This window comes from Hyla sarda, chromosome 11 (assembly GCF_029499605.1).
Source record: "Hyla sarda isolate aHylSar1 chromosome 11, aHylSar1.hap1, whole genome shotgun sequence".
Classification (NCBI taxonomy): Eukaryota; Metazoa; Chordata; class Amphibia; order Anura; family Hylidae; genus Hyla; species Hyla sarda.
Genome location: NC_079199.1, coordinates 85,902,629 through 85,929,541, shown reverse-complemented (window position 1 = coordinate 85,929,541; position 26,913 = coordinate 85,902,629). Strand labels below are relative to the sequence as shown.

Genomic DNA, 26,913 nt, shown 5'->3' with positions numbered 1-26,913 from the left:
TTTTTGTTATTGTCCTATAAGTTGGACAACCCATTTAAAGGGGTACTCCCGTGGAAAACTTTTTATTTTTTTTATTAACTGGTACCAGAAAGTTTAACAGATTTGTAAATTACTTCTATTAAAAAAATCTTAATCCTTCCAGTACTTTTTAGGGGCTGTATACTACAGAAGAAATGCTTTTCTTTTTGGATTTCTCTTCTGTCACAACCACAGTGCTCTCTGCTGACCTCTGCTGTCCATTTTTGGAACTGTCCAGAGCAGGAGAAAATCCCCATAGCAAACATATACTGCTCTGGACAGTTCCTAAAATGGAAAGCAGAGGTCAGCAGAGAGCACTGTGGTCGTGACATCAGAGAAATCCAAAAAGAAGAGCATTTCCTCTGTAGTATACAGCCCATAAAATGTATTGGAAGGATTAAGATTTTTTAATAGAAGTCATTTACAAATCTGTTTAACTTTGTGGCACCAGTTGATTTAAAAAAAAAAATCACAGTAGTACCCCTTTAAAGTCTTGTGTCACTAAAGAGTCCTCTCCCTCTATAACTACTGTAGGTTTCCCTTTGCTTTCTTCTTATATCATGGAGCAGGTCCCAGTTATCTGTGGGAATTTTCTTTACAGGACCACAAAAATCGAAACTCTTCTCCTTTTAGATGGTGTTATATAATTTGATTGTTATTCATTTACAGAATCTGACAGTCATTACAAGCAGAATGAGCAGTTTCCTGGATCCCGGGTTGACAACAGTGGATATTACGATAAGACAAAACCACTGCCTGGAGCAGGTAACTGCAGAAGCTTAGGGTCATAGAAATTACACATTGTCATATTGATGCATCATTGGATATTTTGGAGAATGTTTATCACCTATCCATAGTCACCACTGATCTCTAGTTTGAGGGTCACACATGTGCCTTGCAGCTCTGTTCAGAATCTGTGAAATTGATGAAGTGCTTTGCTCAGCTATCTCCGTTAGTCTTATTAGACATTGAATGGAGCATTAATGCTTCTAGTACTGACTGCAGAGCCCCATAGGTGCAGCATTTTACAGTAGAGCCTGTGGGTATGTAGCATGAATCTTTAACCATTCTACCCTGGGACCACCACACCTCTTTCCGCCTACATCACTGGATCACCCTATGTGTCAGTCACACAGGGACGTTCCATAGGCGAAAAGAGGCACGGTGGCCCTGGGGCATTGTGAACCACAGGCCACGCCTCTCAAGCTATTTGTAACTGTTGAAAAAACGAGTTTTTATAGAAATAAAGCCACAGAATAAAAGGACAAAGATATGTCTTCAGTATACGTTCCTACAGCCTGTACTCTGTGTGGACAGTTTCATATTGTGATTTAACACCTTATAATAACAATTCTTAGCTATTTACAACTGTATGACTTGTCAAGTTGTGTGTTGTAGTGCTCTGTTGTGGCCATCAATTATCTAGTAAATTGAGGTATGTTGTGATGTCACAGACTACACAAAAAGGTCTCTTGCCATGTTACCGTCCATATAGATGAGATGTGCACAGACGCTGACCTCCCTTTCTTCACCTTCAGCTGTAATTGTTTATCACAGAATACTGTATAAGGATTGGAGTGACCTGAACGTTTTGTCAGTAAAGGCAGCCGGTCACATTCTCTCGTATGAAATGAAATAATTATTGGGGCCCTGTTGTCCCACTTGCCCCCTCCTGCACAGTGGCCCTCATTTACTAACACAATGGCCCTCATTTCCTGACAGGTATTTTTCCATTACTATTGTATCTTGTATTTGGCGATTTTCCCTACATTTTTCTTTTTTTTTTTACTCGTGCTCTGAGCTGTCAGGTTTTTCCACCACATTTTATGTGGGAACATTAGTAAATTTTTAGTTTTTTTTTTCGAAAATGTAGTCTTTTTGGAGAGACACCACATTTCGGGTTTTCTGAGCAAAGTGGAGAACATGCGACACCAAAAACCCTACAAAATCTACTCAAAGAAACCTTCGTAAATGAGACCCAATGATCCCAATGGGATAAATATGTGTTTTATACAAATCAGGCAATAGATACACACAGCTGTGTCACATCTGCATTGTGGTCTTCTTATCCAGAAACCATGAAACAGTGTTAGATGTAACTGATCCTATTGACTTGTTATGAGACATCACCATGGAGCCTCCAGCACAGATGGGAACATAGCCTAAGTACGTATTATAGGTTGAAAGGGCCTAAGCTTCCATCAAACTGTCCAATGTGAACAGCTTCTTTTGCAAGACCTCACAATGTGTAAGGTTTTTTTTTTTTTTTTTTTTTTTCTTTACAGATTCTGAAATGTTTCCACACAGATGTGATCATAGCCTTAGTTCGCATTTCTTTGTGCCCAACAGTGTTAAAGCAGTTTTTGTAGCAAAATCTCATAGTATCTAAGGGTATTTTAACATTTATTTTTTCATTTCACAGGTTTCAATCAGACTCAGGGAAATTCTGGCTCCACATTTGATAATCTGAGCCCTTCTAAGGAACCAAGACCTCTGCTTGGGCAAGGAGCAGGCAGTTATTCAGGTTTCCAGCATTGCAACTTGCACAATGATTTGTATTAAAAACACTTTAAAAGCCTTTCCTTTCATAGAGGTTCAGGAAGCTGAGATTTGAGGCTGAGATTTGCTGTTTGGGGGAATCCTTATACCATAGACCTGAAAAAAAAGAAATACATCAAGGAGGCTTCCTCGTATTATAGTTGGTTGACAAAGCAAATTTCCCAGGGCCCCACACTCGTCAAGCAATGCACTAACCTTTTAGAGTTGTGCAAATAAAGCAAACTCTAAGGATCACCAAACAGTAAAAGATCGCTGCAGCACCTTGTGGGACTACAATAAGGCAGAGCTGAGAAGTGGAGTAGAACACCGAGAAGCCATGACCAGGCTAAGAAATCAATCACTACCACACGTCAGGGCACATGCAACCAATGGATCCAATCCAAGGTTCCTCCAAATTAGGCAGCTATAGGGGCAAAAGCACCTCTCAGGATCTCTGTGTACGTCACGATTGGCTCTTTGGAAGTTGCAAAGACGATAAGAAAAACAAGGATTGCGCTCACCATTCAAACGATTATTTATTCCATAGTGTCAGGTATAACAAGCTGGTGCGAGGGTGGAGGCGGGGGATAGGACTGGGACAGACTGTTTCACGCCACTAAGGCACTTCTTCCAGCCGGTATACAAACCTGGTGCTCTCCGGTGACGCAATTTATCAGCGTCAAGGGGGGCGTCGGCGTCATAATCATGTGCCCTAACAAAAGGGTCATGTGATCAAAACAAAACAACATGTGCAATAATCAACAATACAAGGACAACACCAATCATCACCTCACGGGCCGATAGTAAGTAGGTAGATCTCGACACATGTTTCTGTAAATAACAGATCTAAATATCAGTGTTTTTTTGTAAAAATCCTACTGATCGAGAAAAGGGGCTAGCTCTACTCGATCATTAAGTCCCAAAACACCTGCTGCATCTAGTTTCAGAATCCACGCTGCTTCTCTTCTCAACAGGGCAGCATGACTATCACCTCCATTCGGTAGGGATTTAACTCTTTCGATGCCAGCAAATTTTAGGACTCGTGGATCACTATGGTGGGCTTCTTTTATGTGGGCGATCAAACTAGGTGCGCCTATCCCTGTTCGAATAGACCTAATATGATCGCCAAAACGAACAAATAGGGGGCGGATAGTTTTTCCCACATAAAAGAAGCCACAGGGACACACAATGACATAAACGAGGTAAGAGGTGCGGCAAGTCACCAAGTCATTGATGGTATGAAGATGACTTCCTAATTAAATGGTCTTAGTGGCTAAATTCTGGGGGCAAAAAGAATTTTTTTTGCAAGGATAGTTTCCTTTGGGGGTCATGTTTGTTAGCCAATTACTACTTGATTCCGGTTGTTCCTGTATCTTTGTAGCAGATGGGCGGAGAATATCCCCTATCATGCGATTCTTACTATAGGTTATTAAGGGAGAATTTGCAGCTATACCTTTTAAATCCGCATCTGACTCCAGGATATACCATGGAAGTTGCATGACTAAGTGCTCCACTTTTTTAGACCCACTCCGATCTCTCCCTATGAGACCAAGGCACGGTCCATGCTGGAGCGAACTATTGTTCCTTTGGTCCTACTGGCAGGCCCCGTGACACCAGGCAACAGTTCAGTCCAGGCTGTCTGTTCTTCCCTGCAGCCCCCTGAGCACAACCACACGGCCCCTATATAGTGTAGCAGTTGAGGCATATACTGACAGAAAGCAGAAGATGTCAAGGGTGATGCATTTCTGCGCTGGGGACATTTGCTAGTATCCCAGACTCAGCCCCTTGCCCGTGTAGTGTACAGTTTAGTAGGGACTTGCCCCCTTAGTTCTGCTTTTCCTCTCCCAATATGCTGCCAGGTTATTGTTTGAGTGTGTTACAACTGAGTCTTCTGTTACATGGGCAACTGAGTGTTCATTGTGCCAGGAGTCAGTTCAGATATAGATGGATCCACATGTTTTTACTGTGCTTGTAGTTGTATGTGAGTAGTATGAGGTATCACTGTTATAATTATATTTTCTCTATCGACTCCATTGGGGGACACAGACTGTGGGTGTATGCTGCTGTCTCTAGGAGGTATGACACTATGGCAACAAAGAAGTCGGCTCCTCCCAGCAGGATATACCCGTCTCCAGGCCCTGAGGTAATCAGTTTTAAGCTTAGTGTCTAAGGAGGTGGACATGGTCTGAAGTTCTCTCCAGACCAGGTCTTATGTTTTTTTTATTTTCCTAGATTTAGTGATGATTTTTTATTCAATTTTCTTTCCTGTTTTCAGGTGGGGACTCAAGAACTGCGGCTCACTGTTTCCCCATTGCGAGTAAGGGGGCACAGACATTGAGTATATGTGCTGTTCACCCCCTCTCGCCAACGGTCAGTGCCTGGGTTTGTACCTCATGGGTCCGGGTCACCCTATCTCCCTGCTTGCCTCGCTCGCGCATGGTAGCCCGGCATGATGCAGGTGATAAAAGCTGGCTGAAGACTTCATAGGAAGACTTCATGAGGTAAGTTCTTCTGACTAAGGTGAGTATATTTCCCTTTCTCCTTAGGTGCAGATTTGCAACATCTGGAGACCCTCAGTTTTTGTCCCACCTTTCTCATGGGTCTAATGGGGCTGGCCTGGACAGGGGGTCCTTTATTACTGGGGTGAGCAGTGGCAGTTTGAATGGGGCACCACTTTCTACACTTTATTCTTTTATATATATATATATATATATATATATATATATATATATATGTGTGTGGAACGACTGTGTGTGTGTTTTTTACATTGAAGCGGCTGACAGCCGCGGCATTCTTCTATGCGGGCGCTCTGAGCGCCGTCTTACCTACACTTTCGGCAGCGGCTGCTGCCGGCGGTGTCTAGTCCACTCAATTCCCCACTAGCGCACATGCATTCGTATGTGCGCTCGGGGCAAGGAGCGAGCGCCATTACAGGACTTCTCGTTAATACTTCGGCGGCCTGGTGCGCGTTAGCTCCGCCCACCCAGGGTGAGAGAGGCCCAGAACGGCCTCCCTCTAAACAGTTAACTGGAGTGTTAGCCACTCCTTTATTCTGTTAATACTGTAACTCTAAACTGTCTGGTTCTACTGAACCACTTGTTCTGCCTGCTCCACTGCTCCCCCAGACCCCCCTGCTACTCTACCCCAGTTGTTCTTCCAGACCCGGTGGGTTCGGCCGCCCCTCCAGCCTGGGTTCCCTCCCTCTCCCAGTCTATATCTGACTTGGCTCAGGTCTCCCATTATGTGGGACTGCCTTGGAGAGGCCCTCCCTACACCAGCCCTCCGGAGGGTCCCGCTCTCCCCCTATTCTGACGCTCTCGCAGCATCATAGGGGTGTGTCATCTGACTCATCCCCCAAGTTTTCTGGCAGGCACGGGCGCTCCCCTCTCAGGCATCGCCCCGTTACTCCGACCTGTAGCAAGCGTCGCTCCTCTAGAGAATGCTCCCAGGGTCGCCGCTCTGGCTCTCCAGACCCGCGTACCAGGTCCGTCTCTCTCTCTCTCTCATCCAGGGCCGCCTCACACGTTCCCATTCACCTGGAGAACTTGTGGAAGAAGTTTCTGATTCGGCCTCGGACCGCACGGATGTGCCTAATGTGGTGTACTCATTGGTTGCGGCCTTAAGAGACACCTTCCAGCTAAAGGACCCAGGAACTTCGGACATGGTCCAGAAGTTTCCTTTCATCGTGTCCGACCTCTTCCAGGGCATCCTCACCTTGTTCCCCTTCACCTGGAGAACTTGTGGATGAGGTTTCTGATTCGGCCTCCGACTCAGTGGACCCCACGGATGTGCCTGATGTGGTGTACTCAGTGGTTGCGGCCATAAGAGACACCTTCCATCTAAAGGACCCAGGAGATTCGAACGTGGCTCCAGAAGTCTCCTTTCTTTGTGCCAGACCAGCACTCAAGACTTTCAGCTCTCACGCTGAATTTTACGCCCTGCGGGTATCCGCCTGAAGTCACCCTATCAAGAAGTTTCAGGAAACTAAGAAGGTTCAAGCGCGGTATTCCTTCGCCAAGGACCTCATTGCTTGGTGGACCTCCTCTCCAACTGTGGATCCGCCGGTCTCCCGCCTCTCTAAGGCGCCTACCCGGCCGTTGGCTGATGCGGCTGCCTTCAAGAATCCAGCGGACATGAAGGTGGATATTTTGGCAATATCTGCCCTTGAGGCAGCAGGTTCTTCCTACTTTTGCTTCTGCCTGGGTGTCAAAGGCCCTTTTAGTATGGTCTTCCAACTCCGCCAGGGTAGTCTTCAAGATCCCTCCGGAGGATTTATTTAATCTAGCTCTCCGCTGCTCCGCACCCGGAGATTTTTCTGTGTTCTGCTTCCATGTGCAGCCACTGTGCTGCCTTTACCACAAGCTACCTGGTAGCCACCGTCCCTTCATGTGGCTTTAAGCCTGGAATGCGGACACCACCTTCAGGAAGTGAGGCGACGGGCGGAAAAAGAGTTCTTTATTACCTCTGGTAAGACTCACAGAACCGCTTTCCATCGTAAGTTCTCCTTCCGGTTCTTCGGACCTTTGGTACCAACAAAGCGTCCAGCCAGGCGCCTTCATGGGAAGAGGGCTCCTCTTTCGGATCCCATTCCTCCCGGAGGTCGGCTATCCGTTTCGGCCGTTTTGCGGCCCCATCAGGCACCCATAGGCCTTCCTCGGCCTGAAGGGTCGCACCCACCCGCCGACCTCTCTCGGGTGGTGTGTCGCCTCTTACCCTCCGGGATGCCTTGACATGCAGCTTCAGGGGAAAGTTTTCGAGGTTTATTCCAACCTCTCTGTGTCTCCAAGAAAGGCGTTTCTGTTTGCCCAGTCTTGGTTCTCGAGTATCTCAGCCAGCATCTTGCGTTCCCATCCCGAATGGAGTCTCTCCGTTCGGTGCTGGCGTCCATGGTTCAAGGGGAGTTTTCGTTCCTCGGTGGACATCAAGGATGCCTGCCTCCACTTCTCATTGTTTCCCGGTCATCAGCGGTACCTCCGCTCTGCAGTTCTGGACGGTCATTTTCTATTGTGGCTATCCATTTCGGTCTGGCCACTTCTCCGCGGACCTTTACCAAAGTCCTGGTGCCTGTGATAGCCTTTTTACGGACAACAGTTGTTTCCGTGATTCCTTATTTGGACTACCTCCTGATCTGAGCTCCAGCCAGGACCCAGATCCTGGAGTCTTAGTCTCAACCTCCAGACCTTTTCTCACTTCGGTTGGATGGTCATTTGGGACTAGCCCAACCGCTTTCCTGGGGCTCCAGTTCGATGCTGCCTCTGCCTGCTTTCGACTCCGACTCTTTTCAAGAGTCTGATGCCTTTGGCTCCCTGCTCCAGTTTCCATTCGCTTTTGCATGGATGTCCTGGGTCGATTGGTGGCGGCCGTGGAGGCCGTGCCATTTGCCCAGTTTCATCGACCTCTTCAACTGGTGATTTTTTTCCTGTGTGACAGGTCTCCATTGTCTCTCGGCCGCAAGATCGTTCTCTCTCGTCAGTCTTGTTGATCCCTTCTATGGTGGCTTCGTTTTCCCCCTCATTTTTTTTCGGAGGTGTTCCTTCCTGTCTATCCCTGCTAGTCTGTCAGGCTGGGGAGGTATTTTCAGGGACCGCCCGGTCTGGGGTCTTGGCCCTCCGAGAAGCTTTTTCCCCTTCAACATTTTGGGCCCTAGGGCAATTCTTTCTTTGCTTGCTTCTTGGGAATTTCCCTCCTGGACGGAACTCAGGTTTCCGGCCATCTCAGTTATCTTCAATCTGGCCGTCCCTGGGATGTGATCTTCTCGGCCGGTCTTCAGTCGTCCAAGGCCACTGGTCCCTACATCCAGGGGTGTTTGCTGTGATCTGCAACCCCTGGGGCGCTCCAGGCGTGGACCTCTGCTTGTCCCACCACAACCGAAGCGTTCCTCTCTCTTGGTCGAGCCTTGCCCTACCTTGTCTATTTGGTGGTCGGACTTTGCCCTATCTTTCCTTTCCTTTCCTCCCTTTGTTCTCTTTTCGGGGTCCTGAGGAAACTTCCCTATCGTCCAGACCTCCTATCTCAGGTCTCCTGTGCCACCCCTATTACCGTCTCTGCTTTGACGGCGTGGTTTTGAGAGCCGCGGTTTCTCTTCCCAAGTCATTCGCACCATGCTCAAGGCTCGTAAGTCCTCCTCGGCAAAAATTTACCACCGTACCTGGCGGTCTTATTTTAGTTGGTGTGAAGCTCAGGTCTTGTGTCCTGTTACCTTTTCGGTTTCCCGTCTTCTCTCTTTCTTGCAGTCGGGATTGGAACTGGGGTTCTCAGTTCCCTTAAGGGTCAGGTTTCGGCCCTTTCTATTCTTTTCCAGCGTCCTCTGGCTTATAATTCTCATGTCCGGACCTTCCTTCAAGGAGTGGCGCATGCTGCCGCTCCTCATCGGTCACCTTCTCCCCCTTGGGACTTGAATCTGGTTCTGGGGGTACTCCAAGGTGAACCTTTTGAACCCCTTGGGGAGGTGTCCCTGTGCCTCCTTTCTTGGAAAGTGGCATTTTCTTGTTGTTATCTCCTACATTCGTAAAGTGTCTGAATTGGCAGCTTTCTCCTGACGTTCTCCGTTTCTGGTGCTTCACCTGGACAAGGTTGTCTTCCGGCCAGATCCTTCCTTTTTGCCTAAGGATGATTTGGCCTTTCATCTCAATGAGGACATTGTTCTTCCGTCCTTTTGTCCCGCTCCTTCTCATTCTAGGGAGCATTTACTCCACAAACTGGATGTGGTTTGGGCTGTTAGGTATTACCTCTCTATCTCTTCTTCGTTTCGTCAGTGCGATTCCTTTTTTGTCCTTACGGAAGGTCGTCGTAAGGGACAACCTGCTTCCAAGACTACCACTTCTCGGTGGATCCGGTCTGCCTTTTCGGAAGCCTATCGCTGTAGGGGGAAGATTCCTCCCTTCAGGGTTGTGGCTCATTCTACCCTTTCTGTTGGGGCATCCTGGACTCTCCAGAACAAAGCCTCGGCCTCGCAGATTTGCAAGGTGGCTACTTGGTCGTCTTTGCACACTTTCTCGAGGTTCTACCGGGTTCATACCTTCGCATCGGCTGATGCTAGTCTGGGCCGTAAACTGCTGCAGGCAGCAGTGGAACAGCCATCTGCCTGACTATCTGCGCACCCAAGGGACGGCTTTGGTACGTCCCACGGTCTGTGTCCCCCAATGGAGCCGATAGAGAAAAGGAGATTTTTTTAACACTTACCGTAAAATCTCTTTCTCGAAGGATCCATTGGGGGACACAGCTCCCGCCCTTTTGGGTTTCTCTTTGGTTCTCTGTCCGAGGGTGTGTTCAGTTATATATTTTCTTCTGGTTCTCGGACAGTTCGTGTTTTTTCCTTGACCTGTCGGTCCTTTCCTATTGCTCTGGTACTAAAACTGATTACCTCAGGGCCTGGAGGCGGGTATATTCTGCTGGGAGTTGCCGACTTCTTTGTTGCCATAGTGTCATACCTCCTAGAGACAGCAGCATACACCCACGGTCTGTGTCCCCCAATGGATCCTTCGAGAAAGAGATTTTATGGTAAGTGTTAAAAAATCTCCTTATTATCTTACAGACACTGGCAGTCGTTTTAAGCAAAATGAGCAGTTTCCTAGTTCCTGGAGTGCCAACAGTGGATTTCTCAATAACACAAAACCACCCATAGATGCAGGTAACTACAGATTTTCTCATAACTGCCAGATTATCAGATTAATCCCATTACTGGATGTGTTGTGCTGTGTAGCCAGAATCCCTATTTCCCAAATATGGGGTTCGTAATTTTCACCATCATGTACCTCCAAATTCAATAGCACCGGGGAGCCTCCAGGTATTTCATGACTTTTCTGTGCTTCTTTCATAGCAACTCCAGACCACCGGCTGCCAGATCAATGGAATGCAGCCGTCTATTTACCTTACTTGGCAATTATGATGCATATGCTTTTATTTTTATAGACATGGAAGCAAAGTATAAGCAAACGCAGTGGAGTAGTGGACCAAAGACTGGAAATCAAGGTTTCTATAATGATGCACGAACCGCTACCGGGAGCGGAGGAGGAAGATATGGAGGTATTATACATTTGGATTTACTGACTCTTTACTATGCCAATACACTTTCCCCCTGAAGCATAGACTTTGTATAAAGTGCTATTATTGGGTGGCGTGTGACTGAATGGAGGGAGAGGACGTCTGTATACAGAAAGGAGGTAAATTAACAAATAATCACCTGTGTGTTTCTTGACAGAGCAATACACCCAAAACCAGTGGCAATCTCAAACCAATAGCAAAGCAGCACCGAGCGAGGCAAAACCTGAACCAGGTATGAACATATCTTCTGGTATTTATTCATCTTTGTATCTATACAAATCTTTACACAATGCATCTTATATAGTGTTGCTAAAGGAGTTTTCTAACATTGGCATCCTGTGTCATAAACAAATGAGGTGGTAGTCCTCACATGGCAAGCTTATTTTATGTGTTATTCATGGATGACATGAAACCACTGCATGTGACCTTTGACTATGCGCCCATATAGCCCTTCTGTCCTCTTATCCTGGTCTTCTTCCTGCGTCCATGTGCACGTATCATCACACTGCGATCAGCGTATCGCTGGCCTCAGCGATGTCACGCCTGTGATAGGCTGAGCGCACTGTCATGTAAGAGGCCTGGGCCCTCCCGCCTTCTGCCTGCTGCCCGGGCTGGTTACATGACACTGTGATCAGTCGATCACCAGCCGAGGTGGGACATCGCTGTGGCCGGCAATACGCTGATCGCAGTGTGACGATCTGTGCACATGGAAGCAGGAAGAAGACCGGGACCGGAGGACAGAAAGGCTATATATTTTTTGTTTGTTTCTTACTTTTTGCAGCCCGGGCACAATCATAAAAAAAAAAAGCGCTGGATTACTCCATTACGAATGTTTATTCTTTGTTCTTTGAGTTTCATAGAAAGCTATAAGATTCTTCAAAAGTTTTAAGCTAGAAGGTTATACAGCTCCACATAATGAAGCCTGCCTCCAAACCGAAGTTCACTATTCCCTATTAAAAAGGCCATTTTGGTGGAGCCAGGAGCATACCCAGAAATCATTTTTGACCAATACCAAAACTTGGTATGGATCCCACCCCCACTAGCTTACTGTTATTTTATCATTTTATTTTTGTTTACCGTCTTCTTATATCTTTTTCAGGGGTATCCAGCCCCACAAAATTCTTGTCCATGAGCTTGGGTATGAAAATGGAAAAAAAAAAATATAAAACAAAATTATACTCTCCTGCCCTGATTCCCTGCCTTATCCTGCCAAACGGTGCCTGGTCCTGGCTAAGCAGCGCTTTCTTGCTTTTGCCGTGCAGAAACTGCCCATTCCACCAATCATTTGACTACGGTGGGACAAGAATTTTGTGGGGATAGACAACCTCTTTAATATTGAAACACAGCCTCACTAAATTTATCATTATTTTTTTTTTTATAGCGCCCTTGGTTCCAGGGCGCTGTAGAGATTTGTTAGGCTTAAGTACTAAAACAAAGTGGAACATGTCCTTTATAAATGTGGCACCTAGTCTAAAAAATATATATTTCAGTGTGTTTACAACAAATGATTGGGTTAAATGCATTGAAAATATCCCTCCCCCCTCCCCCCAATGTAGCACTTAATTCCCTGATTTATTTCACACAGCACATTAGACTGACTGTGAATGTGTACAGGTACCATTAAATGGGTTTTCCAGAACTTTGTGATTGATGACCTATCCCGCCAACACCCCCACTAAGTCGCAGCTTCCATATGTACACAGTGAAGCAGAAAACATCATACATTGGTTCTATTGTACTAAAAGTGTTTTATTAGTGGGATTTTATTTGTGTGAAATGTTTGTTCAGACTTCCACTATTTACTATGGGGACACACAGGTCAGGAAAGTTCTGACCATCATTTTCTTGGTGAGAATTCCAGCCATATATTCACAGGATTTTGTGTGAATTCAATAGAAAATAGGTCGGGTTGTGTGATCATGTCCCTATACTGGGTGACCATGCCTCTTTTCTGGGTTTGTTTTGACTCCTTGCACCACAAATTCCATCTAAACAGGCCGGGTTGACACTAGTAAATCAGGACTTAACAAATAACAGGAAAAAAAATCCGATCACCTCTCCATGTAGATTGTAGCTGCCATGATTCCTGATTGTTCCAGTTGCTGCCGTAGACAAGGTGCGTAATGGAAAAAAGGTTTGCTCACTGGGAGCAGGAATCTCTCAGCACTTCCAGACACATCAATGTGCATAAAAACACAAGCTTTATTTCATCTTCATTAAAAGCATCAGGGTAACACATCAAGTTAAAAACATGGACCGACGCGTTTCGGCTGTGTAACCTTTTTCGAGGCTACACAGCCGAAACGCATCGGTCCATGTTTTTAACTTGATTTATTACCCTGATGCTTTTAATAAAGATGAAATAAAGCTCATGTTTTTATACACATTGATGTGTCTGGAAGTGCTGAGGGATTAATGCTCCAAGTGAGCAAACCTTTTTTTCCATTACGCACCTTGTCTACGGTAGTAAATCAGGACCACTGTGTCTGCAGTAACCTGACTTGGCCATTGTGCAGTAAACAGAGCCAACTGCTCCATCTTTACTAAAAGTATACAACCAGGTGCAGCAGCTTTGCCTAACAGGTAATCGGCATGGTGCCGTCAAGTAGATATGGCTTATATTGAGGATAAACCATCAATCACAAAGTCCTGACCCATTTAACGACCACAAACATAAATGTACGTCCTGGTGCGGTGATACTTCACTCGCCAGGACGTACATTTACATCCTGTACATGACCGTGAGCATCGGAGCGGTGCTCGCGTCATGCACTGCAGGTAGCCGGGGGCACTGATAGTAGCCGGGGGCCTGGCGTTAATGGCAGACATCAGAGATTGCGCTGATGTCCGCCATTAACCCCTCAGATGCCGTAATCAATACAGATAACGGCATCTGCGGCAATGCGGACGTTTAAATAGATGATCGCATTGCCCACGGTGCTGCCTCCGGCAGTCTCCTGGGGTCTTCTGCTTTGGTCTGAGATGGAGCAGACCAGAGCAGAAGATAGCCGATAACACTGATCAATGCTATGCCCTATGCATAGCACTGAACAGTATTAGCAATCAAGTGATTGCTATAAATATCACCTATGGGGACATAAAAAGTGTAAAATAAAAGTTAAAAATAAAAAGTAAAAAAATGTGAAATATCCCCTCCCCCAATAAAAATGGAAATTGTCCCTTTTTCCCATTTTACCCCCAAAAAGCGTAAAAAGAAAAACTGTAATAAACATATTTGTATCTCCGCGTGCGCAAATGTCTGAACTATCAAAATGTAATGTTAATGATCCCGTACGCTGAACACCATAAACGTAATTTTTTTTTTTTAAAGTCCAAAATTGCTGCTTTTTTGTCACATTTTATTCCAAAAAGAAATTTATAAAAAGTGATTTAAAAGTTTTATATCAGCAAATGTGGTATCAAAAAAAGTACAGATCATGGTGCAAAAAATTTGCCCTCATACCGCCCCATATACAGAAAAAAAGGAAAAGTGTTCAAAATAGGGTGATTTTAACCTGTTCAGGATGTAGGGCATATACATACACCCTGCATCCCAAGTCCTTAAGGACCAGAGCGTATGGATACGCCCGTGGGAATTCCGGTTATTTTTTGGGTTTGCCGTACATTTTCTGGAAAAATGATAGGTGTCATTACAAGCCCTTATATGGGTCTGCAAAGGAAATTATAAAAAAAGTTATGGATTTTAGAAGGCGAGGAGAAAAAAACCAAAAATGCAAAAATAAAATTGGCCTGGTCCTTAAGGTGAAAATGGGCTTGGTCCTTATGGGGTTAAACTTAGTGAAAGTAGTATGGACTGATCTTCCTTAGTTTTGGCTGTAGAAAATGTTTGACTATTTGTTGGGAAGCTGCTGGTGAACAGAGTTGGGCACTTTCTAACCATTTATCCTGGCCTAGATCTTCAGACCTTTGTCAGAGTGTAATGGTTGGTGGATGTCTGACTACTGGTAACCCACTGACTCCAATTACAGGAGTAACTGAGTATGCAGTCTCTATCTTTATTAGCGCCAACGGAGGTTGCAGAAGTAGCACCATAAGCACAGTTGTTTTGGATTGATTGGGGGTCCACATGGTCAGACCACCACCAATCAAACCTCTGTGGCATATCTATATATCATAATTGTCTTTCATGGGTAAACCATTTTAACCACATGGAAGGAGTGTCCATGGCACATAACTGATTATGCAAAGGAATAGTGACTTAAACAGGATTTGTCTTGTCCTTACATTTAGCTAGTGAAATTAGTAGTAATGCAGTAAATAAATGATTATGTATCTCACTCAACTCCTGTTCATTGTTGCATTGCAGGGTCTCAAACTTATCAGCCGACAGGATCTCAAACTTACCAGCCGACAGGACCTCAGAGTCGACAGCCGACTGGAGCTCAGAGTTACCAGCCGGCAGGACCTCAAAGTCACCAGCCAACAGGACCTCAGAGTTACCAGCCGGCAGGATCTCAGAGTTACCAGCCGGCAGGATCTCAGAGTTACCAGCCGGCAGGATCTCAGAGTTACCAGCCGGCAGGATCTCAGAGTTACCAGCCGGCAGGATCTCAGAGTTACCAGCCGGCAGGATCTCAGAGTTACCAGCCGGCAGGATCTCAGAGTTACCAGCCGGCAGGTTCTCAGAGTTACCAGCCGGCCGGTTCTCAGAGTTACCAGCCGGCCGGTTCTCAGAGTTACCAGCCGGCCGGTTCTCAGAGTTACCAGCCGGCCGGTTCTCAGAGTTACCAGCCGGCCGGTTCTCAGAGTTACCAGCCGGCCGGTTCTCAGAGTTACCAGGCGGCAGGTTCTCAGAGTTACCAGGCGGCAGGTTCTCAGAGTTACCAGCCGGGGGGATCACAGAGCTACCAGCCGGCAGGATCACAGAGCTACCAGCCGGCGGGATCGCAGAGCTACCAGCCGGCGGGATCGCAGAGCTACCAGCCGGCGGGATCGCAGAGCTACCAGCCGGCAGGATCGCAGAGCTACCAGCCGGCGGGATCGCAGAGCTACCAGCCGGCGGGATCGCAGAGCTACCAGCCGGCGGGATCGCAGAGCTACCAGCCGGCGGGATCGCAGAGCTACCAGCCGGCGGGAGCTCAGAGCTACCAGGCGGCGGGAGCTCAGAGCTACCAGGCGGCGGGAGCTCAGAGCTACCAGGCGGCAGGAGCTCAGAGTTACCAGGCGGCAGGAGCTCAGAGTTACCAGGCGGCAGGATCTCAGAGTTACCAGCCGGCAGCATCTCAGAATTACCAGCCGGCAGCATCTCAGAGTTACCAACCAACAGATTCAACTAAATTTCCTTCAGACAGGCAACAAGGCAATTTGGTCAGCCAGGATCCTCCCAAAGCTCCTGCCTACCCTCGCAGCATTCTCAAAAACAAAACAACAAATCTACCTTAAAGCCTTCTAAGAAAAAACAAGCAAATATTTCTGTAAGTGATGGTGTCTCGTTGAAGGGTTACTCTCATTAAAACTTTTTTTTTTTTTTTGCTATAGCACTCCTTATGGTAAATAAAAAATATTTCTAATATACTTTGTTTAAAAAAAAAAAAGAAGTTTTCTATGTTTTATAGAGCCCGCTTTTCCCCCATCTTATACACAGACTTTGGACCGAAGTCCAAACACAGGAAGTGCAGCCTGGAGTGCTGAGGGGGTGTGTCAAGCCTCACCAATCATAGCTCCTCTCACACTAAACTCCCATATGCTGTTGGTTGGACCCCCGCCCCCCTCTCTCAGAACGGGGTGCAATATCAAAAATTTGTTTTAATGAGAGGTCCCATTTAATACAGGCTATCCATATATTGTATTAAGTCAGATTTATGTCATAAATGCTGATCCCCATGATCTCCCAGCAAGGAGCAAGAATGAAGAACTGCTCTCGAGCAGTGGCAGCTTTTATTTTAATACTGCCATCATGTTTAAATTGTACAGCTGCTCTTGTAAATGAGAGAATAGTGTATGTTACAATTCCATAATGTAGGCGAGAGAGTTCTGAGATCTGATGAAAGGGCAGAAACCACTGCTCAGCAGTACGCAGGCTAGTTTAAGAACATATTCACACTATGTGAAGGTACTATAATGCATTTAAATAGTCATTGAATTTGCATGCAAAGTTTTTAAATTTATTAAATAGGGAGATAAATTTATATTTCTCGGTCGGCTCCATTGGGGGACACAGAAACCGTGGGTATATCTTGCTTGACACTATGTACGTAGGAGGCAGACACCGGTCTGCAGTTCTCCAGACCTGGACTTTTTCTTATTTTTTAGTTAGGGCTGTTTAGTCAGATTTTTTCCTCCCTTTTCTTTTCTTTTTTCAGGTGGGGGTTCAGGAGCATGGCGCTACCTGTTTCCCCTAATGCCATGAAGTGGCACAGCACATAGAGTATGTGCTGGTAACCCCTTCTCGCCAACGGCCAGCACCAGGGGTTGTTCCTAGGGTCCAGGTCCCCCTATGGTCCCTGCTCGACTTGCTGTTGCAGCCTGGCATAATGCAGCTGCCTAGCTGGTTAAAAACGTCGATAGGTGAGTATTAGCGGGTCAGGTGAGTATCCACATGCCAGAACTCCCTACCCTCCTTTCCTTCTTTCTTTTCTTTATTGTTCTAGAGGGGCCATGCTTCCTGCTGCTATCCCTTCAGGTATGGCAGAGGTGATTACAGGGGTTTATGTGCTTTCACTGGGACACAGGAGCCTGGCATTCGGTGCCTTCACTCAGTAGCTCCCTCACTTCTACTGCACCCCTCACTGTATCGCCGCCTCCACTCTCGCGGCCGTGCAGCTTCTGTTGGGCGGCACGTCCGCCCAGCACTTCTGTCCTGCTGCACATCTGCGCTGGCCGCATTTCTTGCCCGCGGTTCTCCGGGCGCGCGCCCGGCTTTATACCTTTACTGTCCGGGGGCATATTAATTTAGGCCGTGGCTTTGGCCTTCTCAGTTGGGCACGAACTCCGCCCACTTTTTATAGGAGTGTGCTCTCTGTACAGCGCTCCCATCCCCTTCCACTCCTGTGGGGGGGGGGGAACCATGCTGGTTCCCTGGGCTACTCTCTTCCTTGAACGAGTGCTTGCTCCCCTGCTGTGGACTTCTATGTTTCTAGCTCCATCTTCAGGACACAGGAACCTGGGTGAGATTGCTCCGATTTTTTCTTTGCTGTCTTCTCCCTTTTTTTTTTTTTTTTTGTAATTTAACACTTTATTGTAATAGTATAATTTCCAGAACTACAGTATACAATTCAGATATACATAGCAGCACCAGTCAAAAAGACCATATAACCAACTTATACTTGTTTACATCTAAAAAGTATACCAATTCATTATTCAGTACTTCAAACGAACCCTTTTCCTTCCCCATAGAAGTCTACCCAGTATCACTTCAATCCTCCGGAACCACCCCTTACCGATCCACATTGGCGATGCGCTAAGAAAGAACAGGATCTGTGGGAGGACCACCATTTTTACTATCGCCATCCTTTCTGACATCGAGAAGGGCATTTTAATCCACACTTCCACTCTCTTCTCTAAACTATTTAATAGAGGGCGTATATTATTACTCACAAACTTATCATTTGTGGCTGCTATTTTCACTCCCAAATAAGGGAAACATTCAGTTTTCTTTAGCACGGACAATCTTCCTACCTTCACCCCCATATCTTCATCCAGGGGGAGCATATTAGATTTACTCCAATTTATCTCCAACCCCGATAGAGGGGCAAATACATCAAACATTTTCATAATCTGGTGTATTTTTTCTTGTGGGTTAGTTACAAAAAGGAGAATATCATCTGCAAATAGTAAAATCTTATTTCTTTCTCCGTTTACTCCAAATCCCTCGTAAACATTGCTATCTCTTATCCAAGCCGCTAGGGGTTCCATGTAAATTAAAAATAAAAAAGGTGAGAGGGGGCACCCCTGTCTTGTTCCTCTACTTAATTTGAATGGGTAAGAGGGAATTCTATCCACCACTACACTCGCCTCCGGATTAGTGTACAGTAACTGAATATAACTCAGTAATCCCGGGCTCACCCCCACCCTCCTCAGCACTTCCCAAAGGTATCCCCACTCCACCCTATCAAAGGCTTTAGTTGCATCCAATGACAGGATGGAGCGGGGGCCCCGAGCTCTACTCTGGATTGCCTCATACACCTGGTGGATATTGTCATGGACCGTCCTTCCCGACCTAAACCCCCCTTGGTCTCTCCCCACCACTACTTCCACCACTTTATCTAATCTCCTTGCCAATACCTTCGCTATTATTTTTATATCTGTATTGAGCAAGGAGATGGGGCGATATGAACCCAAATCTAAAGGATCTTTATCTTTCTTCCTAATAAGTGTGATGTTAGCCTCACACATCGACTTAGGGAGAACGCCCCCCTCCAGGATTCATTAATAATATCCAGCAGTTTTGGAAGTAGCAGGGTTGAATATGTCCTGTATATCTGGAAAGGACTTCTTCTTACTAGCGCTATGTCCGACCCCAGACCCAATGTTCCTACCAGACAGGGGACTTCAGCCCTAGTCACTTACTATTCATGTGTGAGCTGCAAATCTAAAATGCCTGCTACCTGTCCTGCCTGTTCTTCTGTGTGACCCAGCCCTCCTGTGCCCCTGCCAGAATAACCCCTTAGAACATGCAGTTTCTTCTTCCACACCAGAATGGGTCTCCTTCCTTTCTCAGTCTATTTCCGACCTGGCACGGATCTCATTTGGACCTTCTAACCGGGACCACTGCTTGGTCTCTCCTGATTCCCCCTTAAAGCTTTCCCACAAACGCTCTAAGGTCTTGTTGTCTGACTCCTTCCCGGAGCCACGGGGTGGGGATAGGTCCCCTTCTCGCTAGTCCTGCTTCATGCCCCTGGCTTCCTGGCGATGTCCCTGCTCCCATGGTAGATCTCCCGGCGTCCGTTCCAGGTCTTCAGCTCCCCACTCCAGGTCCACTTCACCTCAGTCCAAATCCACCAATGCTCGCTCTCTGTCTCCTGGAGAGCTGGAGGACAAGGTGTCAGACCCTCCCTCGGATCAGGAGGACCGGACTAACTTTTCTGACATGGTGGACATTTTAGTGTCAGCCATTAGAGACACCTTCAACTTGCAGGACCCTGGAACTTCGGACCCGGCTCCTGAAGTCTCCTTTTGCTGCTTCAGACGCTCTCTCAAGGTATTCAGTCCTCACACTGAATTTGACCGCAAAAGCAGGTAACCGCAAGCCTCCTTTTACCTGAAGGGGCACCCCCACCCAAGTCTCCTTCTCGGGTGGGAGGTTGCTTATCCCTATTTCAGGATACATGGCTGGCTCAGATACAGGACTCTGGTTCGGGACGTCGTTTCAGACGGCTACCGCATAGAATTCTTTTCCTTTCCCCGGGATTGTTTTTTCTGTTCCCGCCCTCCTCGTTGGTGGCAGCTTTCCAAGTCGCTCTTAATGCGCTTCTTGCTTAGGGATTAATCATCCCGGTTCCCCCCAAAGAGCGTTATTCAAATCTTTTTGTCGTCCCCAAGAAAGGGGACTCTGTCCGTCCTATCCTGGACCTGAAGCTCCTCAACCGCCACTTGCTCCTGCGGCATTTCCGCATGGAGTCCCTCGAGTCGGTTGTTGCAGGACCAGGGGACATCCAGGACACATATCTGCACATCCCCATTTTTCCTGCTCAACAGCACTTCCTCTGCTTTGCCGTGTCGGCGGGCCATTTTCAGTTTGTGGCTCTTCCCTTTGGCCTGGCCACGGCACCCAGGGTCTTCACCAAGGTCATGGCAGTGGTCATTGCCATTCTTCGTGCTCGGGGAGTGTCAGTGATCCTTTACCTGGATGATTTCCTGGTCAAGGCCCCATCCAAGATCAAAAATCAGGAGAGTCTCCACCTCACGATCCAGACATTATCCAGTTACGGCTGGGTGATCAATCAGGAGAAGTCCAATCTGTCTTCCACCCAGTCTCTGATTTTCTTGGGACTCCGTTTCGATACGGCGGCTGCCTGGGTTTGACTTCAGCTGGACAAGCTCCGCACCCTGTCAGCAGGCGTCTGCCTCTTACAATGCCTGGCTCCGATCTCCATTCGCTCCTGCATGGAAGTGCTGGGTCAGATGGTGGCGGCCATGGAGGCCGTTCCCTTTGCCCAGTTCCGGTGTCTGCTTCCTCAGCTGGCCCTTCTGTCTCGGTCACCACTTTCCCTCGATCGCAAGATTCTTTGCCCCCTCAGCCAGTCTCTCCTGTGGTGGCTCCACTCTCCATCTTCAACGGGGGCGGTCTTTTCTGCCTCTTCATTGGCAGGTCGCCACGACCGATTCAAGCCTTCTGGGTTGGGGGGAGTCTTCCCGGACCGGACGGTCCAGGGCCGTTGGTCCTCCCGGGAGACTCTCCTCTCCAACAACCTTCTGGAACTCCTGGCCATTTTCCTTTTGTCTCCTTCATTGGGAGACGCTTCTTCAGAGCCATCCTGTTCTTGTCCAGTCGGACAACACCATGGCTGTGGCAAATATCTATCGCCAGGGCGGCACCCGCTGCCCCTCGGCAATGGCCAAAGTCTCCAGGATTCTGCGATGGGCCGAGAGCCGGGTCTCATCAATCTCGGCGACTCGCATCCCAGGGGTGGACAATTGGGAGGTGGACTTCCTCAGTCGCTCCTTAGCCGACCCCGGAGAATGGTCTGTCCACCCGGAGGTGTTTGCAGAGATCTGCAACTACTGGGGGACCCCAGACGTGTATCACTTCGTGTCACATCACAACAAGCAAGTCCCTCGCTTCGTTGCAAAGTCCCGTGATCCTCTGGCTCTGGGCGTGGACGCCCTGGTAATCGCCTGGTCGCCCTTCGCCCTCCTTTATCTCTTTCCTCTGCTTCCCCTTTTTCCCAGGGTAGTGAGGAAACTCAAGGCGGAAGGCGTCTCGGCAATCCTCGTGGCTCCAGACTGGCACAGACAGGCGTGGTATGCCGATGTCGTTCGTCTCGTCGCCGCCGTACCCCTCAATCTTTCAGCTCTCCCTGACCTGCTCTCGCAGCTTTCTCTCTGCCACCCCAATTTACTGTCACTGCATTTAACAGTGTGGCTGTTGAGACCACGGTTCTGAGGGCTCAGGGGTTTTTTACCCAGGTGATCCGCACCATGCTTAGGGGCTCGCAAGCCGTCCTCCGCTAGGATTTATTACCGTACTTGGTGGGCCTATTTCAGGTGGCGCGAGTCTCAGTCCCTCTCTCCAATCGTTTTCTCTTTTCTGCGCCTTCTTTCCTTTTTTGCAAACTGGTCTGGAACAGCATTTGAATGATGAGGAAAAAGGAGGCCCTTGTGTCCAGCGCTGCTCGGTCCAGAGATGTTTCAGGCAAGACGTAGGTTTAAAAAGGTTTATTTATATATAATAAATAAATAAAAGTGTTATTATAAAAATGCATGCAGGCAATAACGTGTTTCGGGATCAGCATATCCCTTCTTCAGATTGCAGATGTAAAAATGATGAAACAGAACATTTAAATAGGCACCAGACCGATATTCCAGGTCAGGGGGCGTGTATCTGACCCGGATCCGGATCGGCGTAATGTCTTAAAATTTTACCATTAGGGAGACTCGTTAAAAAGAAACATAATACACGGGGCATATATTGTAAGAATAAAGCAGATGTGTATCTAAGAACAAAATATCACGGTGAATGGGCTTTTGTGATATTTTGTTCTTAGATACACATCTGCTTTATTCTTACAATATATGCCCTGTGTATTATGTTTCTTTTTAACGAGTCTCCCTAATGGTAAAATTTTAAGACATTACGCCGATCCGGGTCAGATACCCGCCCCCTGACCTGGAATATCGGTCTGGCGCCTATTTAAATGTTCTGTTTCATCATTTTTAAATCTGCAATCTGAAGAAGGGATATGCTGATCCCGAAACGCGTTATTGCCTGCATGCATTTTTATAATAACAGTTTTATTTATTTATTATATATAAATAAACCTTTTTAAACCGTCGTCTTGCCTGAACCATCTCTGGACCGAGCAGCGCTGGACACAAGGGCCTCCTTTTTCCTCCTCATTCAAGTACTTTACGGGTTCCTGCCCAGGATACCGGTCTAGGCACCTTCGGCTGCAGCACGGATTCCACCCAATACCCCTAAAACGGGGAGACACGCTTAACCCCCAAGAGGGTCACCAGGTGAGAGCACACCCTGCTGGGGGATCCACCTGGGTTTTCCTGTTTGTACGGTATCACACGAGGCGCTGCCCTCTCTTTTTTGTTTCCTCAATTTCTTTTTGGAACCGCATTTGGCATTCAGTACCCTCAGGGGACAGGTGTCAGCTCTTTCCATCCTCTTTCAGCAACTCTTGGCTTCCAACTCTCACGTCCGCACTTTTCTGCAGGGCATGGCTCATGCGGCTCCCCCATGCAGGTCCCCCACTCCACCTTGGGATCCGAACCTTGTTCTTAGCGCCTTACAGGGCGCTCCTTTCGAACCCCTCTGGGACATTCCTCTGTGTATACTTTCCTGGAAGGTGGCTTTCCTCATTGCGGTCACATCCATTCGGAGAGTCTGCGAGTTGGCAGCTCTCTCCTGCCGTTCTCCATTTATGGTTCTGCATTAGATCAAAGTCGTTTTCCGGCTGGTTCCTTTTTTTTCTTGCCTAAAGTGGTCTCTTCCTGAACGAAGAAATTGTTCTCCCTTCTTTTTGCCCAGCCCCATCCCACTCCAGGGAGCTCTCGCTCCATTGTCTCGATGTGGTTCAAGCTGTTCGGTCTTACTTTTCGGTCACCTCCTCTTTCTGTCAGTGTGACTCCTTAGTTCTTCCGAAGGGTCGTCGCAAGGGACTTCCAGCTTCCAAGGCGACCATCTCACGGTGGACCTGTTCTGCCATCTCTGAAGCCTACTGTTGTAAAGGGACAAAGCTCATTCCACTCTTTCCGTTGGGGCTTCCGGGGCCCTCTTGTCACAGGGCTTCGGTCGTCCTTGCACACGTTTACAAAATTTTACCAGGTGTACACTCTTGGGTCTGCTGATGCCAGTTTGGGTCGCAAGGTGTTACATACGGTGTTGGCTCAGCCTGATTCTTCTGGTTTTGGGTTCTATCCCACCCCGTGGACTGCTTTGGTACGTGCCACGGTTTCTGTGTTCCCCAATGGAGCCGACCTAGAAAAGTAGATTTTTTTTATATTTACCGCGAAATCTATTTCTCGGAGGATTCATTGGGGGATACAGCACCCACCCATTTGTTGTTGTGGTCTACGGTTTTGTTGTCTGTAGGGGGGATCCCTCGCACAACCTCTTCCTTTTTCTGCCGGTCGTCTCTTACTGCTTTGGGACTAAACTGATTAGCTCAGAGACAGTAAGCGGGGTATATCCTGCCAGGATCAGCCGACTTTCTTTATGTTGCCTAGTGTCAGCCTCCTAGTGGCAGCAAGATATACCCACGGTTTCTGGGTCCCCCAATGGAGCCGACCGAGAAATAGATTTTACGGTAAGTATAAAAAATCTACTTTTTTTTAAACTATGTATTCAGGTTTAGTATGTAAAACCTGTGGATATTGAGCGGGGATTCATCAACATCAGTGTATGCTAGAGCTTTTTTTACCCCTTTCTGCTGCGTGTATTTGTCATTTAGCTGCGCAAAATTTACTAAACGTGCGCACGGGTCTCTGTGAATCATGTGCAGTAATAGAATCCAGCTCATCTCAGCTCTTGAAAAAAATATAAGGCAGACTTGTACGTGTGCTCGGAGCTGGTGTATATTTGCGCAAAAAAAAAATGACACTTGCATTCTTTTTGTGCGCAAAAAAAGACGCAGTTAGTAAATTCATGTCTACAAGAAAAAAAACGGCTCTATGGTACACCTGAACGGTGACATCTTTAGAAAAAGTTCCACCAAAAAAGATGCACAAAAAGAATGCAGGAAATATCCTTGCGCAAGAAAATACACCTAAAATTACTCTATATAGATTGATGAATCCCCCCCCCCCCCCCCCCCCCCATTGAGTGCATTTTTTTCTGCAGAAGCAGCTGCTTTAGTATAGGAAGAATTACGGAATTGCTGGTCTTTACCTACTCCCCACCCCACCCGTTTCTCTTATTTTTGTCTTCCTCCCCTCTTCTCCTTTCATTCTTTTTTGCTTTCACCTGTTCAAACCCGTTTTTCTTTTCTTCCCATTCCTTTGCTCTTCCTTCTCTTACAGTTTTCCTCACATTTTTCCCATTTATCATTTTTCCTTTTCTCACACTTTTCCTCACTTTACTATTTGCTTCTCCCCCCCCCCCCTTTTTTTGCTTTTAATCTTCCTCCTACTTACCTTCTCTACCTCTCCTCTTCCATCCCAGATTTCCTTTCTTAAATTTCTTTTTCAGTTTTTTTCTTATTTTGTTTCCTGTCTCCTTTCCAACTAGATTCCTTCTCTTCCTTGTTCTTTCTTTCTTCCTACCACTTCTCGTCCTCCTCTTTTCTATTCCTCTCTCCTCTCCATATTTCCATTTTCTTTTCTGTTAATCTGCTCCCACTGCCCCTTGATTTCCTTTTTTCCTTCCTTGATTCCTGTCACTCTTACTTCTCCCTTCTTCCCCTCTTTCTCAATTCCTCTTCTTTTCCTGTCCATATTTACTCTCTTCTTTTCCTCCTTTATTATGTTTCTCCCTTTCATCTTTATTCCACTTCCCTTATATCCTTCTTTTTCTCCCTTCTATCTCCATTCTTTTCCACTCTCTCTTCTATCTTCTGCTCTTTTTTTTTTATTGCTTACCATTCCTATTCCTTTTCACATAGTATATGGTTGTGGTAAAAGTACATTTCCTGTCAATTCAATCACTCTGGACTTCTGTACCTCACTTTTACATTTTTTATTTTGTGATTAATTGCAGATGACGTTTTCCATCATTACGAGAAAGCACAGAGGCGCAGATATGATCAAGAGCCGCGTGTTATGGATAAAGTCTGTTTATGACAACATAGTGTAACACGTCACTTTATGAGGCCGTTATTTCTGTAGAATAATACATCCCGGAAGATAAGATGTGAGCTGCTGTTGTCCAGTGATTTGTATATAGTTTTAATTTTTTTTTTTTTTTTTTTCCTGTTATGACACTTTTTGCTATTAGTAAAATGTGACTTTAAACCTACTTGCTGCTGCCATTATGTCTGGTAGAATATTTATAGCAGCACCAACTGGTATAACAAAATTGTGTGAATTACAGTGAGGTACATAGCCCATGGGAAAAGGTCCATGAACAGGGAAAAACCAATGTGGATGAATACGAATGTAAAGGGGGCAATAAATGACAAAAAGAAAGCATTTAAGCTATAAGGAGAAAAAAAAATCTGTAAAAAAAACAGATAAGCAGCAAAACTGGAGGCAGACTCATTGCAAAAGAAAGTAAAACTAACCCCAAATTATTCTTTAATTACATAAATACCGTATTCATCGGCGTATAGCACGCATTTTTTATGCTAACATTTTTGCGTGTTATACGCCGATAGACTGTTTGTGACCCTGCAAAAGCATCTGCAGTTCAATGATTTAAAGCAGGCGCTTTAAATCATTGAACTGCACCAGCTTCTGCCTGGCCAAAGCCCCACTGCCACTGCCAGATTCCCTCCCCATCCCCGGTTTTATAGTTATATGTCCCGCCACAGCCACTGCCCAATTCCCTCCCCGTCCCCGGTTTTATATTTACATGTGCCCTGGGGACTGAGGTCCTTCATGCTCCGGCAGCCTCCTGAGCTGTCACTGTGCACTGCGCTATGACGAGTGACGTCCTCAACACGACGTTACTCGTCAGTCAGTGCGGGGCGCACAGTGACAGCTCAGGAGGCCGCCGGAGCATGAAGGACCTCAGTCCCCAGGGCACATGTAACTATAAAACCGGGGAAGGGGAGGGAATCAGGCGGCGGCGGGATATTTAACTATAAAACCGGGGACGGGGAGGGAATAGAGCAGCGGCACTCTGCCCCACAGAAGCCACTGCACGTCAATAATTTAAAGCGCTTGCTTTAAATCATTGAACTGCAGAAGCCGCCAGAAACAGTTTATCGAGTTACACCTGCACACACACGAACCCTCATTTTTCCAAGGATATTTTGGTATTTTCCTTGGAAAAATGAGGGTGCGTGTTATAGGCCGGTGCGTGGTATACCCCGATAAATACGGTAGTAAAAGGTTAAAACTGAACGTGATGGCCCTTTAAAAAGTAAAGAGGGAATTCTGTAGGGCGATGAGGGAAAAGCAAATATATTAAACACATTCTTTTCCACTGTATTCACAGAGGAAAATAAAATGCTAGATAAAATAAAGTGGGAAATGGTAAACTCCCCAGTACATGTCACCTGTCTAACCCAGGAAGAGGTATAATGG

General features: G+C 46.7%; 1 protein-coding gene across 1 annotated transcript in view; it reads left to right on the top strand.

Moving 5' to 3' along the window:
* The window catches only part of LOC130295667 (uncharacterized), a 114,783-nt gene extending 89,089 nt beyond the window's left edge, over positions 1–25,694 (top strand). The window contains exons 32-38 of the mRNA XM_056546661.1: positions 688–783; positions 2,441–2,542; positions 10,091–10,186; positions 10,468–10,581; positions 10,757–10,831; positions 14,927–16,034; positions 25,424–25,694. Coding sequence (XP_056402636.1) covers positions 688–783; positions 2,441–2,542; positions 10,091–10,186; positions 10,468–10,581; positions 10,757–10,831; positions 14,927–16,002 — 1,559 coding nt within the window. The 3' untranslated portion in view covers positions 16,003–16,034; positions 25,424–25,694. The remainder of the gene's footprint in view (positions 1–687; positions 784–2,440; positions 2,543–10,090; positions 10,187–10,467; positions 10,582–10,756; positions 10,832–14,926; positions 16,035–25,423) is intronic.
* Positions 25,695–26,913: the final 1,219 nt, after the last annotated feature.